This window comes from Podarcis tiliguerta (assembly GCF_965153285.1).
Source record: "Podarcis tiliguerta genome assembly, chromosome: 8".
NCBI classification, from domain to species: domain Eukaryota; kingdom Metazoa; phylum Chordata; class Lepidosauria; order Squamata; family Lacertidae; genus Podarcis; species Podarcis tiliguerta.
Window position 1 is genome coordinate 27,682,733 of NC_139541.1, and position 20,417 is coordinate 27,703,149.

Below are 20,417 nucleotides of genomic sequence, written 5' to 3' on the forward strand. Positions count from 1 at the left end.
AAGCGAACACAACCCGTGTCCTCGGGGTCGCGATTCGCGCTTCTGCGCATGCGCGTGACGTCGTTTTGGGTGTCTGTGCATGTGCGAGCGGTGGAGCGCAACCCAAAAATATTCATCCCGAAGCTACTCCAACCCGAGGTATGACTGTAAGTTCTTAACTTGAGGTACCACTGTATTGTTATTGTTTTTATTTTTCGTGTTTCTTTATACATGTAAAGGCAGGGTATAGGTCTTTTAAACAAATAAAATAATTGAAAATATCTTACTTGGTATAATCAGATCATGGGCATCAATTTTAAGTTGCGGAGCTTGGCTTGAAAATAGACTTTGCTGTGTTGAACTGATCAATTCAGTGTTGTATGCTGTGCCAGGAATAAATTGATGGTAGGTTCTTTTCCCCCTCACAGGGATCTGAAGGATTTAGTGAGAAGCTATTCTTAAGACAAAGAATGAATTTACTGTCTCAGATGTCCAACACCCCAATTGACTGCTTGTTTCAGGTTTGGATTGCATGAATATTATGTCAGCTCTGAGAAATGGCCAGAAAACTACATTCCATTCTAAGAAAGTTTAGAACCCTTGTAACAGCTCAATGTTTTGAAGGTTCCACCCCCCTTAAATTATATCTTAATCTTTCCATGATTTTGCTTTTGTTTTAGAGTGAGTGAAAGAGATGTCCTGTCCCCCCCAAGTTTAGCTTTTATTGGATATTTCAATTACTGATGGTTCAAACAGACCAGGTAGTTGGTTTTGCACAGCCAACAACATGTCCAGTCAGAGTCTGTATATTATGATTAAGAGTTGGGAGAAAATGCTGGCTGGTTAGATGACAATATTCTTATTTTATTAAATTTATATCCTATCCTTCCTCCCTAATGAGCCCAGGGCAGCAAACATGTCAATTATAAAACGACACAATAAAAACGTCTAAAATTAGTTAAAAACAAAACTTACCAATGATCTCAGGGTTGCCAGGATCTTTCAGCCATCAAAATGATCAAGTAGGCTGTGGCCAAGCTGCTCCAGGATGATATGGGGTATCTAGACCCACTTCAGTTAGGCTTCTGGACAGCGTTTAGGATTGAAATAACATTGGCTGATCCATTTTTGCTATGATGTAGAGAGGAGGAGCATGACCCAGTTGATTCTGCTGGACTTTTCACAGGCATCTGATATTACCAGTTGTGGCACCTTTTTAGGATTGGCCATGGTTCTGCTTCTATCTTGCATTCCAGTAGATGCTGCTGGGAGACCTATGCAGATCTAGGTTTCTGTAATGTATGAATCCACCCCTATTCATATTCACCTTTCTTCTGCCTTCTCCTGCACCCCACCTCCATTTGTTTGGTTCTGAATTTGGCGCCAGTGTCTGTCTCACCTTTTGCCCTTCTTTGCAGCATGTTGCTTCAGGCAACCAGGAAGAAGCAGAGCGCTTGTTAAGCCAAGGGGACAACGATAAGGACACTGTGCAGAAAATGTGCCATCCGCTCTGTTTCTGTGATAAGTGTGAGAAGCTGGTTTCTGGGTAAGGGTTGTGTTTTCAAAGTTTTCCAGACTTTTTCAAAGCATAATTGGGAACTATGTTGCTAGTGAGTTGGTTGAGACATAACCCTAAACTATGGTTTGTGCTAACTGCAGTGTAGATGCCAAACCATGGTTTGTGTGGTTCCTTCCCCCAATCCCCGTAGAATCTCTGAATTCTCTCCCAAGCAGCAACTTCTGAGGGCAAAGCAACATCCCAATGTGGTTCCAAGGAGCCCAAACCATGATTTATCAATTTAGATGCAAAGTCAAGGCAACAGTTTGCCAAGCCATAGGTGAACCAGGTTTACTTCCTGCTTTGGTGATGGCAGACAATGTTTCAGCCAATCAACTACCATGAATGTTTGACGGTGAGAGAGGGGCATTTAAAGTGGTTGGCTTTTCTACTCACCTTAACTGCAAGGTGAGCAAAGTGGCTTATAAAGCTTTATTCCCCCCCTCCCCCATTACCTTTTCTAACAGCAAAAAAGCATTGCTGACTATTCAGGCTGTAGCTTTCCTGCTTCAGCCTTGTTCCTTGGACAAAATTTCCCTGGGAACAGCACTACATCATGGCACTACATCATGGCACCCTCAGGAAAAAAAGATGTCTGCCGCCATCACAGCAGCTATTCAGTAAACGTACAAGAGCTCTGTAAGGTAGATTGGTATTATTATTTCCATTATACGGGTGGGAGGAACTGAGGCGAAGAGAACAGTTGCTAGTGAGTTCAGTGTTGAGGCCAGATTCAGCTGGTGACCTTACGACAAGCCATGCAAGGCAGCTCACTTGTAGCCATGTTCTTTGATGATTTTAAACAAGGCAGCTGTGTGAAACATACGCTGTCCTTTGCTTGCCTGTGTTCTGTTTGTTAAGGATGACTTTCTTTTTTTACTTTAAGGAAGCTGAACGATCCTTCCATTGTGACACCGTTTTCTAGAGATGACCGGGGATTCACTCCGCTTCATATAGCTGCAATATGTGGTAAGCGCTGCAGTTCATTCGTGGACTATGGCAGTAGTTTTCTGATTCCCCATTCTCTACAAACCATTGTCTTCTGAGGAGTCCCTGAGCATCTGCTTCACCTGGCACATTACAGAGGATTCTCACGTGTTCTCGAAGTTTCACCTACAGTAGCCGCCAGGCCTTGGGGACCCTCCCGTATAAACTGAGCATGAGCGTAATGATGCATCCAGTGTACACTTACAACTTCAAATTGCAATTGAAGAACGCACTTGTCTTTTGTCCCCTGTTCTGATCTTCTCATGGAGAAGAGACCTTTTGTCCATGGCAGACCCACATGGTTCAACCACTGGCATTACAAGTTAAAACTATCAGAGAGTGGGTGAATGGAAACACCTCTGCTTAAGAGCCACTACTAGTCAGAAAAGACAGTGCTGGGCTACTAGTTTGATTTGTTATAAAGCCATTTGCTTACAACAACAACAACTGCTACTACTACTGGTTAGCCTTCCAAGGGTTTCAGGGGTACTCTGGGGCACAGTTAGAAAGCTATTAGAATTCCACTCCAAGTCTGGAGTGGATTTGAACATCTGCCCAGCACAAATCTTGCTACAAGGAGATCATTTGCTCTACAGAACCAAACTGCAGTATACAGACCTAACTGTAAGTCTGTATGGCTTTGGTTATTCCAGATGAGAGCTGGTGGCCAGATTATCTTGCTTTTTGGCTTGATTTGATTTGTTATGTGTCTGTGCTGCTTTTCACTCAAACGAATCCCAAAGTGGCTTACAAACAATAAATAATAATAACATGATAGAACATAATAGAACATCATGAATTCAGCCTAGATCATATATAGAATAATTAACAAATCATCAGTGAAACAATTACAATCCATAAAACACTTGGTAGCAAAACAGCAACTAAAGAACAGGCTAAACATCACAAATAAAAGTTGTATTATATGATTAACAAATTAACACAGCATTTATATTCTATGAAAATAATATTAACAAAATATCAACCAAAAAATAAAATAAGTGCTGTTAAGTTCATACACACACTCTCCACACCCCCAGGTAGCAGTGGGGTGAATTGGCCTTGATAACTTTTGGCTTCCTCCAAATTCCTGACTCTGTAATTCTATTTCTTGGGGAGCTTCCCCTGAAGGCCTTTTCTGAAGCATCAAATATATTGCTGCAGCATCCACCTGCTGTGTGTAGACCACTGATTTGAGAATTTGCAGCCAAGTTCACTGGTTTTTGGGGGTTACACTTAGTTACCTCTTCTTTTCCCAACGTAGGATGACTTTTCTGTGTACTTATAATATGCACTCGCAGCAATTCGTTACTGGGCTCTCTCCAGAGTTGAGATTGATTCATTCATTATTGCTGGAAAGGCCCCTGCCAAGCTGTGACCTAGAACAGTAATGTGCCAACAAGCTGAGGGGTGTCTTATCACCATGAGCAAATGCTAAGTTGCCTGTCATATGGCGCCTGCAAGTGCCAGGAGAGGCAGCAGATTGTTCAGTTCCCAGTTTGACCCAGAGGGTGACACTTCCTTTTATTGCTGTGAGATGCTGACATTTTGAGTCTGAGAAGCTATATACCTTTCTCCACAGGGCAAGCATCTTTAATTGACTTGCTGGTCTCCAAAGGAGCCATTGTCAATGCGACGGATTATCATGGATCAACGCCACTTCACCTCGCCTGTCAGAAAGGATACCAGAATGTTACTGTAAGCACAAATCTTACGTAATAATGTACCTTTCAGTCCAGTATTGCTTGTAGATTGAAAGCAATGGCTTGGTCGTTTGCTGATGACAGGAACAGTTGCTTTTTGAGGGTTTCCGCCCCATGAATGCTGTGTATATATATATATATAGATATAGATATAGATATTTATATACGGATATATAATAAAAAATATATCACTACAGTTTGCAACAATATGGCTTCTCCATATGTTATTTGACTTCAATTCCCATCAGCTCCCACAAAATACTGACCATCTGGAGGGTCTATAATATTTCTTTAAACAGCAAAAAAAAAAAAAAAAAATCGTGAATGAAGTAGAAATCCTCCACTGCTTCCTCTGGAGGAGACAATTTGATGCTGACAGATTTGGCTCTGAAAAAAGTTTCAGACATTATGAAATTAGTCTTGTTTAAACACATACAGAGAGAGAGAGAGAGAGAGAGAGAGAGAGAGAGAGACAGAGAGAGAAGGTGCATGGGATCCAGTGTAGTTTAGGGCTTGGAGTGTTAGACTTGGGCCAGGGAATGCTGGATTAACATCCATTTCCTGTCCATGAAGCTACCTGGTTGACCTCAGGGAAGTTAGGATCTCTTGGTACAACTTACTTGGCAGGATTGTGAGAAAACTGTCAGGCAGAGCTCAGTGGAAGAAGCGTGGGTGAAACATGTGAAAGTCAAAGGATTTGGTAAGGCCCACTTTATGAGCTGTGTGCTGTATGTATGTCAATCAGCTGAGAATAATGTATGTGAAGTGATTTGATTGCTTGAAATTTGCTGGATCAGTGCTAAATGTTACTGCTTCAAGCTCTTTGAAGTAGAGCCACACTGATACTCGGGAATGAAGGAATCCTTCATTAGATTTGACATCATGCATTAATTCAGCCCAAGGATGCATTTTGCTCTGCAAGGCTCCCCTAGAGCGCTGGAGCCTGAGCCTTCCTTGTACACTATTGTTTTGTATCACAGTGTTTAGTGAGTGAAATAATATCCGAGCAGCTTGGGCATGACTCTGAATTGGTTTTAAGCAGCTCATGATAAGAAGTATTTATACAGTCAGGAATTTGGCCACAATGGTAGCAGCATCAGATGTCAAGGAATTGAACATCTGTCTGACTTTTAGAGGAAGATCTTAGAATGTTTGAGGTTTTTTTATGTTTTAATACTTAGTTGGAAACAACCCAGAGTGGCTGTGGTAACCCAGTCAGATGGGCGGCATTTATTATTATTATTATTATTATTATTATTATTATTATTATTATTATTATTATTAATTTGGCTGCTTCTAAGTAGAGGAGATGCATGTGAGTTATTCCTTTTGCACAGAAACTGAAAGGAGCCACAATAGGATTTATTCCACCTCCCCCCGGCTCTTTATACCATCATCAACTCTTATTTTGTATGCCACTTTCCCACAGAAGTGTGCCCAAAGGTGCTCACAACATATCAAGTGAACAAGTATAACAGTTCAGCCATCAGATTTCATCCCAAACATATGCAAGTTAGAAACAGAATTTTTGGGACTCAATTTGACACATTTGTATGGCCTTAACTGTACCGTAGCTTCTTCCACTTACTAGAGCTGCCACTGCTAACCCACTGAAATGTGTGCATGCCACATAAAAACGTAGCTTGGTTTTTTCCTTTTTCAGCTTCTCCTCCTGCACTATAAGGCGAGTACAGAAGTCCAAGACAATAACGGCAACACACCCCTGCATTTAGCTTGCACTTACGGCCATGAAGATGTAAGTAGTTCGCAGCAACATGTTCAGGGTACCTATAACACCAGGGTACCTATAACCAGTTAGGTGGACTTTAGCCCCATGGAAAACAAGGGTACTTAAAGTGATTTCGAAGGGGCTTAACTTAGTCTGGATGCAGCCTCACACTTTAATTTTTATTTCGTTTCTGAACTTGTAATCCTCCAGCCTTTTCAGAATGATCCTTGAGGGTTAGAAACTGGAGCCCATCGAGAGAGTCCTTTCTTTTGTAAAAACTTTGTTAGAGCTTTGGAGTCATTCATGGAACATTCCTCTGTGTCACTGTCTTACCTTGTGGAGAGTAAATTGGGGTAAACTGTGGAGAGTAAATCTGGGGTAAATTGTACTGCCCTGTATAGTTGACAGTGTGACCTTCCTGATTCTGCCAATCTGTTCTTAGATGAAAAGAGGTTACAGGTTATGGAGTAAATGAGGTTCCCTCATTCAAATAGTCATAACAAGGCAATTCACTTGTCCTTTTTTCTATTTGGGAGAAGGGAGTAGCCTTATGCTGTTGGGCTGCCATGTTTATAGGAATGACATACAGATGCCATTTACACATAGTATGCACATAGTGTTATGGGTTGGCTCCAACTAAGTCATACTCAAAATAAGCCCATTGAAATCAACATACCTAAATAAGTCAGCGAACTTAAGTCCATTGATTTCATGTGGGTCTAGTATATGATTTAGTCAGATACAATTTGTGCAATGTAATGTGTAGATTAGCAGTGGCTGCGTGGTAGGAACACCTGCTTTGCATGCAGAAGGTCCCAGGTTCAGTCCCCAACAGCATTTCCAGGTAGGGTTGAGAGAGACAACCATGACTTGTGTGTCGTGGCTTATTTTATTTTATTTTGCTGTATTTGTATGGCTGCCCAACAACTTACTTTCTCGGAGCGGTTCCCAGAACATTTAAAGGATAGAGTGTTTAGATGCAGTGTAAAAACAGTGATGAGTAGTATAAGAATGATTTGGTCTGGCAAGATACGATGACAAAATTGCCCTCTGTCCCTAATTCTGTTGCTTTAGTGATGTGCACCATCACAGCTTTGGTCTTTGTTTTAACTTTCCAGTGTGTCAAGGCTTTAGTCTATTACGACGTTCACTCTTGTAAATTAGACATTGGCAACGAGAAAGGAGACACTCCTCTTCACATAGCTGCTCGCTGGGGTTACCAAGGGATCATTGAAGTGCTGCTTCAGAATGGAGCCAACCCAAATATTCAGAACCGGATGAAAGAGACTCCTGTGCAGTGCGCATTAAATTCTACGGTACTTCTTAGATACCACTTCTTTTTGAAAAAAAACAACAACCCCAAATGTCTTATATGTTTTTAAATGTTGCTTAATTACAAAGAAGCAATATTGGCCAGGGCATTTAAAAATAAAATAAAATTCCATTTGCTTTTGGTGGACAAATGCCACTGTTTTATATCCGGGACATCAATGCAGTATGTATTCAATTCTGTGGTCCTCTTAAATTGATCTGCTCTATACTTTTTTTTTAAAGAAAACAAACAAATGTTACTGTGTTTTTTACTTAATTGGAAGGACAGTGGCTAGCCAGGAACTCTTGAAAATACTTTTTGCTTGTTTTTGACAGGGGAGGGTTGCAGTTCTACTCCCAAAGTGCCTGAGAGGCAAGTTGAATCTTCCTGATTGGGATGCTCTCTAATCTGCCTTTATATATCATTGCTAATGTCATGCTTGCCTTCTGATCAGTAAATTTCTCTGGAGAGATGGAGTTGCAACTTGCCTCTTCATGAATGTTTGATCTTTCTGCTTGCAGATTTTGTCCTTAATGGAACTGAACTACCTTGCATTTGAAAGAGGGCAGAGTGCTTCTCAGGTAACCTGCAAACCCTTCCTTAGCGTAATGGTATTCAGCTGATCAACTGCTGTGATAACAGCGATGCTGCCAACTCTTCCTCCTTTTGTTTTCTTTGCTGGTTCCACTAGTCCCCAGCCAGATCTTCTCAGGGTTGTGAGGACTCCATCAGCCAAATATCGTCCATCTCCAGTTTATCTTCAGCAACAGCTAGACAGGAAGAAGCAAAATCTAGTTATAAAGAGGTAAGTCGATGAAGCATTGGGCAATGAGCAGCGCAGTCGAAATCTAAGGGGCCAAGGCCATTCCCGTTTTCTCCTCCGCTCATAACAGTGGAACTTGAGTGTCATCCCATGAAGCTGATTAGCAGGAGATTCAGGACAAACAAAAGGATGTACCACTTCACACATGTCACACTTTCTGACATTCAGTGTCACAAGATGTGATAGCCACTTGATTAGACGGCTTTGAAAAGAAGAGTAGACACATTTTATGGAGGAGGGTGAGATCTGTCATTGGCTACTAGCCAATGATGACTATATGCAGCCTCTGATTTTGCAGATATTATGGGAAGAGACCATCACTCTGCTTTCAGATGGTCCCAGAGTCAGCCATTGGCAGCAGTGATTAGAGCAGCCTTCACCAGCCAGGTGCCCCCCAGCCCAAATGTTTTGGATTACAGCTCCCATCAGCTGGCTGGGGCAAATAGGAATTATAGTCCACAACATCTGGAGGGAGCCAGGTTGGCAAAGGTTGGGCTGGAGGTCTGGTACAGTGTGCAGAGGGTCAGGCTAGAACTGGGTCCAATCTCTGGCATCTCCATATTAAACAGAAAGAAACAGGTAGGAGGTGACATGAAAGACTTCTTTCCTGAAAATGCTGGAGAACTACTGCTGGTCAGAATAGAGAATATTGAGCTAAATGGATGGAGAGTCTGAGCCAGTGTAAGGCAAAACGTTGATGCTCTGTCCCCATCATTATTGTCTCAGGACTACCTTTGAATTTTGATCTGTCTGTGTGAGATACCTTTAGGTCGCAATGGCTTCTCCTGTTGTGGGTACAGACCAGCCAAAAGTTGCTGTTCTGTAAATGAGAAGTACAGTGGTACCTCGGGTTACATACGCTTCAGGTTACAGACTCTCCTAACCCAGAAATAGTGCTTCAGGTTAAGAACTTTGCTTCAGGATAAGAACACAAATCGTGCTCCGGCGGCAGTAGCAGGAGGCCCCATTAGCTAAAATGGTGGTTCAGGTTAAGAACAGTTTCAGGTTAAGAACAGACCTCCGGAACGAATTAAGTACTTAACCCAAGGTACCACTGTAATGCATGTAAAAAAAAGTCATTCAGTGTGAGATTGAGGATCGCTTCCTTTGTGCTTTGCTCCTCCTCCTCTTTTCGCCTTTAAGATATGAACTTGTCACCCTCAAGAGGCTGAGGCTTCAGTTCAAGTCAGGGAAAAGAGATTACCTGCGTCTTAGACCTTTTAGCTTCTAGAGCTCACGTCCTCTTCGTTTAATCCAAAATCAGTTCACTCCCATTTGCCATAATTTGTTGCACTTGCATCTTATTGAGTAAGAAAGTGGTTTCTGATTGCGGGGTGGGAATTGTTCCTGATCCTGTATTTTAAGCCAAGAATGGCCTCTAAATTTAAAATGAGGGTTTTTGTGTTTTTGTTTTGCTGGAGAAGCGTCGTTTTCTGTGAAGATGTCAGTTTGACAACCTTTAGTTGACAACTTTTAGTTGACAACCAACAGACTAATGCCCCCACCCCTACATTAGAGGCCACATGCCATTGGTGGCTGGAGCCAATGATTGTCAGAACCAGATACAAGTATTCTGGATTAACTAATCTAGAATAAAGATAGCCTTTCTTCTGTTTTCACTGTGGCTACCTCAGATTAGAATTCCCAGTCCAAGCATGTCTGCTCAGAAGTAAACCCTACTGAGTTTGATGGTTTATTCTCAAATGAGCACGCAGAAGAATTTGTTCTGGAAAGCAAGCAAAAGTAATTTCTTTTTGACTTTAGTGTACTATGCATACATATATGGCAGTAGTTGGCCAATTTTTTCCTGCAGGGGGAAACTCCCACTTGTTCTGAGACTGTATAGCAAGAAGGGGAAAAACACCCTAAAAGCCAGGAAAAGCAAGGAGGAAACTAAGAGGAATCAGCTCAACTCTCATGGGATGGATGGATGGGGCAGCTTCAGAAGGTATCAGGAACTGCCTCAAGTGAGGTTGGGGGATGCATGTTGCTCACCTGTGCTTCATTCAGAGCCCCCCTTGGCTAGACTTGGTCACTCTCTGCTTCCTGCTTGCAAGATGGAAAGAAGAGCCAAGTTTACAAAATGATCACTAGACCCCTTCCTACAACTGTTTACAAGGACAAGGAGATGTTTGGCCTGTGATGCGAGTGCCACATCACATGCAGTTTGATGGGAGGCTTCCATCCTATTTGGCAAACTGATTCTCTGGGTGTAGATGCTTTTGTAGCCCAAACAGCAACACCTAGGCACAAGAGGAAGTATCAGCAAGGTTGAAAGAACCCAAATACCCTAGTAGTACAACTAAACGTTTCTTTTTCTTCTGGCTGTATTCATTACATAGGTGGAGAAACTTTTAAGAGCAGTTGCTGATGGAGACCTTGAAATGGTAAGATCTCTTATGCTTTGTGCTACCTTGTTTGCATGCATTGGTGGCACTTTATAAGGTAGAGATTTCCACGAGCATAACAGTAAGAGTGTGCAGCTGTTAAACAGTGACATGCTTTTATTCCCATAATGGGAATGTCTGGAAATCGCATCCTCCCATGGGGCCAACCTGGACCATATCTTCCTGTGTCAGCCACCTGTTATCTTCAGTGGGCGGGGAAAGCAAAACAGCCCGCTGAGCGGAACAAACAGGTTCATTTCCTTTAAGGAGCTACCTCCGTGCCACAATAATAATAATAATTTATTATTTGTACCCCACCCATCTGGCTGGGTTTCCCCAGCAACTCTGGGTTGCTTCCAACAAAGATTAAAAATACATCAAAGTGTCACACATTAAAAACTTCCCTGAACAGGGCTGCCTTCAGATGTTTTCTAAATGTCAGGTAGTTGTTTATCTCTTTGACATCTGATGGGAGGGCGCTCCACAGGGCGGGCGCCACTACCGAGAAGGCCCTCTGCCTGGTTCCCTGTAGCTTTGCTGCCTGGTTCCCTGTAGCTTTGCTGTGACAACGGAATCATGACCCCATTAGCAGGAAGAGCCTGAGGCAGAATTGGGCCAGTTGCAGCATGCAGCAGTCTGTTGCTGCTGAGAACAAGTAGGAGAATCGGGGCACCCTTTCACTCCTTCCCCCCTGTTTCTGAGGCCCAGGTGAGAAAAGCTCAGAGGACCAGGGGGTCAGACCAGACTGTGGATGCTGCCGCTCATTCCTGACAGGATGGGCAGAGCCCCAACAAGGGGTTTGTTACATTTGTAATGGGGGCTAGAACAGGGGTAGTAACACAATGCCCTTTAGTTAAAGGACTGCTGGCAATGGAGCTTTGCACTTAAGGGAACACTTCTGCATACATAACACATTTCCTCCCCTTTGTTTTTGAAGCAGCTTCCTGTTTTGCCATGCTCACTCACTCTGATTGCAGGAGTAACATGCTTTTTTTAATTAAAAAAGATTAAAAAGCTTGGTGCCTCTTGTGTTGCTGTGAAATCATATAATCAGCCATTTACGCACATTATAGAATATTCAACATCTCAGAGAGGCAGTCTTGGTTCCTCTGAGACCTTAAATGCCAGGATTAGAGAAGGCTGCACCTCCTTTGAACACTCTGGGTCTTCATCTAAAATGCATTAGAATTAAATGCACAACACTAGACTGCCTCGTAGTACATTCTGTATTGATTTAACTGTTTAAGAGTGTATATCCATGTGTAGGAAGAGCATGTGGCAAGTCCCCTGCTGGGACTGAATGGCTTCAGAATGTAGGTGGCAAAATCATATGGTTGAATGCTCCCTCATATAAAAAATGCCCTTCTCGTCGGAAACTGGCATGCAAGGGAGAAGGAATATGTCTTAACCTTCTATCCTGGATGTGTTGCGGACATCACCATCCTGCTCTGTGCCTACAAACACAAAACCATTATGCAGGTAGCGTGTATTTTTCAAGTGTGGCTTTTCCTTTGAATATAAACTGAGGCAGAGAGGGCGAATAGATCCCCACCTCCCACATTTCTGTGTGTTTCAAAGAGGAAAAGGAAAGTCTGCAACTCAAAAGAAATACTGATGGATTAATCATGATAATTGATCAGTTTTCAGTTTGCATATGGGTGATTAACAATACAGTGGTACCTCTGCTTATGAACGTGATCCGTTTCGGGGTGCCATTCGCACACTGAACAGTTCGTAAGTGGAGCGCCGCTACTGCGCATGCGCAAAGCGCGATAGAGCGCTTCTGCGTATGCACACACGGTGAACCCAGAAGTAAACGCTTCCGGGTTTGCCGCGTTCGTAACCTGAAAAGTGGCAACGTGAAGCACACATAACACGAGGTATGACTGTACTTCTGGAGCAAGAAGCCTATGTCCTTTGCTTTTAGATTATGAAATTGTATTGCAGCTGGCATCCTCTTAGAAGAGGCATTACCCTTCTGCATGTGAGAAGAGAGAATGGCTCTTTTAGGATGGTGCTTGCCATTTGTGGTTTTCATAAGCAGCTTGAATTAAAAAGAAGCCTGTATAGTATATTCCAACAGTGAATTCCTTCTCCAGTGACTGAACATGCTCAATAACAATGAATTGCTGGCTGATTCTTGGTGGGTGTTTGGGAGGGGGACTGGCAAATTGAGGAGAGGGAGTGCAATGGAGTGTCCTGGAAAAGGACACAACAACATTTTGTTGTAGGTTCCACATGAATGCATTTGTGGGTGGGTTTTTAGCCATCCATCCATCCTGCTGCCAGTTTCCTCTCTTGGTTGATCTAAATTAAGTATTGCAGTCCAGATGTGCCTTTCATAGATGCAATACCTGTGTTACCTTCTTAGATATTCATATCCATGAGTAACTTTTCTCATGAGTAGTCCTAAGAGGGAAGTTGGGCTATGTTTTTTCCTCAAATAGTAGTATCAGCTTTGAACAAAAAGTCATGGCAATTTTAAAACTGCCAGCAAACACATTTTTGGGGGGTAATGACTTACAGAAATGTAAAAGCAACTGGGGTTGTTTTGATCTGTAATACCTCCTTTTCCATACAGCAGCAGTAGCAGCCTTGCTGCTTCCATCCTATAATTTGCAATATTTACTGTCTCCTGTGATGACTGAAAACTGCCTGAGCCCTGCTATCTTTTTCTCCAGAAGCCTTTTAAAATGGTGACAAGCAGCAGTTGACAGTAAGGCAAATTATACCATTGTATGTTTGAAGATTTCTTCATTTAAAAAGAAAAGAAAAGAAAGTCTTGTGAAGCTGTATTCAGATATCATATCAAGCCATTCCAAAGTCAGCACTGGAAGCTGTGCCTTTGAATTGGGCTCACCATGGTTTGGCATAATGTTTGAATTGATAAATCAGTGATGGGCATGGAGCCCATGCCTTGCATTCAAAAGGTCTCTGCTTTGATTCCTAGCACTTCCAGGTAGCAAGGAGATGAGAGAGAGCCCTGCCTGAGAGCGGAGTTTAGGCTAGATGGAGCAATAGTTTGATGCAGGAGAAGGCAACTTTGTAGGTTCATTGCTGAAAGGGTCAGCCAGTGCAATAATAATAATAATAGTAATAATAATAATAATAATTTTTTTAAAAAAAAATTATACCCCACCCACCTGGCTGGGTTTCTCCAGCCACCCTGGGCGGCTTTCAACAGAACATTAAAAACAGGAGAAAAAAATCAAACATTAAAAATTTCCCTAAACAGGGCTGCCTTCAGATGTCTTGCTGCTTGCCTTCTATCACTGTGCCATTGAGAGCGTGCTTACTTATGGCTTATGTGTGTGGTACGGAAGCTGTACTACCCAGGACAGGATGGGGTTGCGCAGGGTTGAGAAGGCAGCAGAGAGCATTGTTGGCTGCCCACTCTCCACCTTAGAGCAGATTTATGCCACAAGGTGCCACAGGAAGGCACTGGACATAGTAAAAGATCCATCGCATCCTGGTCACTGTCTCTTCGAGCTCTTGCCGTCGGGACGGAGATACAGGACGATGAAGACAAGAACGAGCCGTCTTAAGAACAGCTTCTTCTCCAGAGCGATCTCGGCCCTGAATGGGAAGCCCGGACTTTGAAAGTCATCAAATCTCCTTTGCTGTATTTTACTAGATTTTTTAATTAGTGTTTTTATGGAGCAGCCAAGTAATTTCGTTGTCCCCGAAGGGGGCAATGACAATAAAGATATTATTATTATTATTATTATTATTATTATTATGTCTTCTAAAAGTCAGTTAGTTGTTTGTTTCCTTGACATCTGATGGGAGGGCGTTCCACAGGGTGGGTGCTACTACCGAGAAGGCCCTCTGCCTGGTTCCCTGTAACTTCTCTTCTCGCAGTGAGGGAACCGCCAGAAGGCCCTCGGAGCTGGACCTCAGTGTCCAGGTAGAATGATGGGGGTGGAGACACTCCTTCAGGTATACAGGACCGAGGCCGTTTAGGGCTTTAAAGGTCAGCACCAACACTTTGAATTGTGCCCAGAAACATACTGGGAGCCAATGTAGGTCTTTCAGGACCAGTGTTATATGGTCTCAGCGGCCACTCCTAGTCACCAGTCTAGCTGCTGCATTCTGGATTAATTGCAGTTTCTGAGTCACCTTCAAAGGTAGCCCCACGTAGAGCGCATTGCAGTAGTCCAAGCGGGAGATAACCAGAGCATGCACCACTCGGACGAGACAGTCTGCAGGCAGGTAGGGTCTCAGCCTGCGTACCAGATGGAGCTGGTAGACAGCTGCCCTGGACACAGAATTGACCTGTGCCTCCATGGACAGCTGTGAGTCCAAAATGACTCCCAGGCTGCGTACCTGGTCCTTCAGGGGTACAATTACCCCATTCAGGGGTAAAAAGAAAAATGCCTCTTTACCCTGGCTTTTGACACTTGTGGGTCTGAAATATATACCTCTCCTTTTTTCTGTGATTGCAAGTTGTTTTAAAAAGTTTTTAATATTGTGTTTTAATGTTGTAACCCACCTTGGGACCTTAGGGTGAATAATATTTTACTATATATCATAATCTCTAGGGAGTGAGAAGCTATGTAGAATCAAGTTCCACAGCAAGAAGCATCCTTCTAATTGCATGTTTTAATGCACTCCTTCTTGCTCTGAAAGCATTCAGAGTGTGTTACTTGGTGAGATCAGATTACAGCAGCTCCATGGGATACTTAACACGTGCACCTATTTTAAAATGCATTTAACCTTTTGACCAAAATCCTTCCTTAATCCATTGTCATTGGAAACAGATACATTTGAGACAGCATGATTAAACTTTGGTAAGGCACTGATTTGAAACTTCGGGAGGGAATGTTTTGGGAAGCTGTGGCAAGCTAATGATTGGTCTGCTAGACTCTTTTTTTGTTTTTCCCCCCATCTTGATATTTTATTAAGGATTTTCTTGTTTTACAGAAGTAAGTGTAATGCCTCGTATTTTTCCCCCCCATGTAACATTTGCCAATCACAAGCTAGACTCCTTGTTGTTCAAGGTTGGGTGATAAATGTGTGCAGCTGAAGAAAGGAGTTTGTGGGGATGATCAGTCTTGTTTCTGCCTGTGGGAAGGAGGGGTGGCCGGTGGGGGACCTGTCAGGATAATCTGAGGGATTCCTGAATTCTTGAGGTGGGTGAATGACTGACAGGGCTGGCCATTCCCTATTGGAGCCTTGGTCTCAGTATGGAATGGGAAGGGTTATTGCCCCTATACTCTTTCCAGCACTGCAGGGTCTGTAATGCTTTCTGGTGTAGGGAAGATCAGACTGCTGGAATGCACACAGTTGATGTTTTGCAGTGAACACAGCTGAGCAGAAGTGAAAGCACCCCACTGTGCCTACTCTGTGGTGGTGGGGGAGGTGGAAAGGTCTTACTTCACCTTCTTTGTTGCGTCCTCATGGCATTGTCCAGTTTAGCTCCTTTAGTTGGGATCTGTTTTGGAGGAAAGTGGAGTGGAATCCTTGGCTGTCTGCTGTGATGGATTTACCCAAGGCTAGCTGGACCATAAAGAAGGCTGATCGCCGAAGAATTGATGCTTTTGAATTATGATGTTGGAGGAGACTCTTGAGAGTCCCATGGACTGCAAGAAGATCAAACCTATCCATTCTTAAGGAAATCAGTCCTGAGTGCTCACTGGAAGGACAGATCCTGAAGCTGAGGCTCCAATACTTTGGCCACCTCATGAGAAGAGAAGACTCCCTGGAAAAGACCCTGATGTTGGGAAAGATGGAGGGCACAAGGAGAAGGGGACGACAGAGGACGAGATGGTTGGACAGTGTTCTTGAAGCTACCAGCATGAGTTTGACCAAACTGCGGGAGGCAGTGGAAGACAGGAGTGCCTGGCGTGCTCTGGTCCATGGGGTCACAAAGAGTAGGACATGACTAAACAACAAGAACAGCTGTTTACCCAGGTGTTTTGAGGTGGCTGGTTACAGTCCATTGTTGCTTGCTTAGACTCTGTTACCTGCTGATTTTATAGTTTTACATGACTTTTTAAAAATAATAATTTATATACCACCTTTTGTTTCAAGAAAAAAAAATACACGGGTGGTTCACAAACAAATGGAAGCTGGCAGCAAAATAACAAGGATAAAAACAGCTTATTAAAAATAGTAATAATTAAAATACAGTACATGGTAAAATAAATTCATCAAGAACATTAAAACACCTGTTAATTAAAACGTATAATGAGTGAGCCCATTAAAACCCCATAACATCAGTTGAAGCAGAAGATTCAAGTCAGGAGACATAGGGGGTGCTTATCTCCAGGTGTGTCTTCAAGAATGCCAGCACTGGTGGGTCCAGGTGTGTGCCCCACCCCATGCTCAATTGATAGAGCAAAGTGAGAAATAAATAAACAAGTAGGAACTCAAGTGGAGGGCTGTGCCTGGTTCCTGGGCTGTTGATTCCCACCTAGAAGAGGAGGCAGTGGCAGTAAGGAGGAAGAGGAGGACAGACTCAAAAGAGGGCTCCCCACCAAGACTATCTTGCCCAAAGCCCCACCTCCACCCCCACAAAGACAACTTGCCCAAGCCTACATATGCATTAATTGATGGCAGAAAGACAAGAAATGACAAACATATTCTCTTTTCTTTCTTGAGAAAAGTCAGCGTTCTTGTCTCTTTGATTAAAAATCAACTGTGGTTGAGGTTGGGTTTTTGTTTGTTTTAAGTGGAATAAAGGCTGTTCAAGGAAGCACCTTGGTATATTCTGGCCCAAAGCCCTCCATTTAATCTTCAGCAATCCTGGCTAAAAGGATTTGAGAGGCCTTGGGCTGAGGTGAGCGTCAAAGACTCGATTAAGTGTGAGGAAGTCATTTCTAATTTACATCATGGTTCCTTGGGAAACTGGTCTGCAGTTGACTTGTGGGAAGTGAAATGTTAGATTTCATTTATCTTATCTTTCTGAGAAAGTAACAGGAGACTTTGGACGATGTCCTACTGAAGTGATAACAGGCCTACCGGTAAGGTCAAGTAGGCTGGAAGGAGCAAGAGGGCAGGGCCTTTTCAGTGGTGCCCCCCCAGCTCTAGTTATGCTATTCCCACTGGATTGTGCCTACCTGGTCTCTTCTGCACAAGTCTCTATCAATTACCTATTCCAGATTGCTTTTTTCTTACCCGGTTTTAATTGCTGTTGGTTTAGGAAACACAATGATCTGTTTTATGCTGACCTGTTTGAAAATGTTTCTAAGATACTAGTTTTTGTATATCTTTCAAGATCTCTTTGGTGAATTTCTGTGCAGTCTATAATGTACTATACGAGATGCCTGAGAAGGGCTAGGCAGGCTTCCTCAACCTCGGCCCTCCAGATGTTTTGAGACTACAATTCCCATCATCCCCGACCACTGGTCCTGCTAGCTAGGGATCATGGGAGTTGTAGTCCAACAACATCTGCAGGGCCGAGTTTGAGGAAGCCTGGGCTAGAGCAACCTAAAGCAAGGGCTGTGTGTTGAGGGGAGCTGTAGTCCAACAACATCTGGGGAGCCACAGGTTCCCCACCCCCACCTTGAAAGGTGAGCTTAATATACGCTGAGAAATAAAATCAGTAAGTGCCAATTTCCAGAACAATCGGCATATTGATGTTTGAATTAAAATGCTGCCTATGGGGCAGGGGGAGTGCCATAATTTCAGTATTCCTCCATGCAGGCAAAACAACAATACTTCATATAGAAAATGAGATATTCAAGCAGAAAGGGCTCAAGCTTTGTTGTCTCTATGACATGGTAGTTTTCTTTGTGTAGTGATTATTTTTCACGAGGCCGCGTTCATGTGAGCGTCTCTCTGTCATCAGATGTAGTTCAGTTCAGGGTCGGGTTTACCACCCGAAGGGTTCCTCTCCCAAAAGAAAATAAATACATTCTTTTTTAAAAAAAGGGGGACACTAATTTGCATGAAACGTGCACATGCTAAGTTATAGGTTATTAACGCAGATTTAGAAACAATTGCTACAATTCTGAATAGAAATGCAATCCATCTTACCATAGTGAGGGAGACTGCGGCCAGCTGAGCTGTCTGCTTGCTCAGGCTGCTCCTCCTCCTCTGGGTTTTTAAAAAATGTTTAAACCAGAGTTTGACCAGTCAGCCTTTCTAACAGAGCACTGTTCTCTGTAACGTAGGACACTGGCCACCCTAACCACCCTAGTGACAATAAGGCCTACAATTCTGACTCTAGAACGGCCTTCGTTTCTTAACAGGTGCGCTATCTTTTGGAATGGGCGGAAGACGATCTAGAGGAACCCGAAGAAGCCGGCAGCAGCGTGGAGAAGCTGGAGTTCTGCCACCCCTTGTGCCAGTGTTCCAGATGTGGCCCTGTGCAAAAGGTCTGCCCGTCTTCCTCCTGCCCAGACCTGTCATTCATTCTGCCCAGCTCTGAAACATCCTCCGCCCCTTGTCCTTATCAGAGTTCACGACCTCCTGAGATGAAGCTGCTCTCCTGGGTAATCAGGCTCCTGAAAGGATTGAGCAGCTGCTCAGGAGAAGCTTGTTTTCCTCTGGAAGAGGCAGGGAGGGGGAGAAAACTTTGCACTTTGTCCTCAACTCACCTTCCTCTCAGGGGCGGAGGAAGGGGGGGGCGGTGGGGGCGGGCTGCCCCAGGTGTCACCACCGAGGGGGGTGACAAAATGCCAGGCGGCACTCACCTGGGAGTGACGCGATGGCTTGAGCGCGTGCAGGCTCCACACTGCCCAAATGGTCCGCCCGCTGCCTCCCCCTCAGTTGTAGGGCAGCTGAGTGGGAAGAGGCAGGCAGGCTCCTTGGAGGCCCAGCAGAGTGTCCTGCTCTGGCTTGCCCCGCCCCACGGGCGCCTGGCAATGCCCCTGGGCACAGGGCATGCACAGTGCCCCAGGCACCCAATCGGCTTGCTTTGCCACTGCTTCCTCTCCCTGTGGACAATTTCCCTGTCTTGGCATTGCACTCCTCTTCCAGGAGTCTTTGCCTGTGGGAGAGTAAACAAGTAACAAGGCCTCTGCTCTCGATTTCCCAGCTGCTGCTTTCTCCCTTGCTAACCAAATGGAATCAGAGAACTGTAGAATTGGAAGGGACCCCAGGGGTCATCTAGTCCAACCCCCTGCAGTGCAGGAATCTTTTTGCCCAATGTGGGACTCAAACCCATGCCCCTGAGATTAAGAGTCTCATGTTCTGCCAACTAAGCTATGAAAATCATACAGCAATGGTTGTGATGTTTTAGATTGTAAACCTATGGGCAAGCCCTGTCTAGTTTGGGTTTGTCTGTTTTTTAAATGTGCATAGTAGTTTAAGGCACTTAATGCTACTACTGCTACTTAATAAATCACTGTTCATAATAATGGTGAGTTTGCACCAATACATTTGCATCATCTCAGCACACAAATAGCACTCTGAAGTTTCCAAGGCAGCGCTGAATTCCAGGCGGTGGCTGCCGTGGGATGTTTGCTTGCTTGTCAGCTGAGAAGTCTCTGATGGAATTTCCCTTTCTTCCTCCCGATAGAATCTCTTCCGAGTTCCCTCCAACGGCCTCGGAGTGAACATCGCAAACCAAGAGGGCCTGACGCCGCTGCACGTGGCCTCGCTCCATGGACATGCGGACTTGGTCTCCCTCTTACTGAAGCACGGAGCCAACCTGGAGGCAAAGGATGCTCACCAGGCAACACCTCTCCACCTCGCCAGCCAGAACGGGCACTTTCAGGTAAGGGTTGCAGCAGGGAAGTCTCCTCTTCGACCTTACTTATTTATATACCGCTGTATCATTAAAATATATCATAGCGGCTTACAACAATACAAAAACATACAGTAAACTCATGAAAAGAAGACCATTGCAGGGGATGCATACTCAATTGCTTGTATATTTTGCCTGGCGAAATAGAAGAGTTTTCAGCAGGCATTTTAAAGCTTGCAGACAAGGTGCCTGCTGAATCTGTGCTGGCAGGATATTCCACAGCAGACCTCCACTGTTGGAGGCAG

The 20,417-nt window shown here is 43.9% G+C and overlaps 1 protein-coding gene across 12 annotated transcripts in view; it reads left to right on the forward strand.

Moving 5' to 3' along the window:
* Window positions 1–20,417, forward strand: part of ANKRD27 (ankyrin repeat domain 27) — a 70,645-nt gene that overhangs the window by 40,432 nt on the left and 9,796 nt on the right. For all 12 annotated transcript variants that reach the window (XM_083453205.1, XM_083453208.1, XM_083453207.1 and 9 more), the window contains 11 exons: window positions 408–500; window positions 1,398–1,525; window positions 2,424–2,506; window positions 4,107–4,222; window positions 5,891–5,983; window positions 7,075–7,272; window positions 7,790–7,849; window positions 7,960–8,073; window positions 10,434–10,478; window positions 18,674–18,799; window positions 19,945–20,142. In XM_083453205.1, the coding sequence (XP_083309331.1) occupies window positions 408–500; window positions 1,398–1,525; window positions 2,424–2,506; window positions 4,107–4,222; window positions 5,891–5,983; window positions 7,075–7,272; window positions 7,790–7,849; window positions 7,960–8,073; window positions 10,434–10,478; window positions 18,674–18,799; window positions 19,945–20,142 (1,254 nt within the window). The remainder of the gene's footprint in view (window positions 1–407; window positions 501–1,397; window positions 1,526–2,423; window positions 2,507–4,106; window positions 4,223–5,890; window positions 5,984–7,074; window positions 7,273–7,789; window positions 7,850–7,959; window positions 8,074–10,433; window positions 10,479–18,673; window positions 18,800–19,944; window positions 20,143–20,417) is intronic.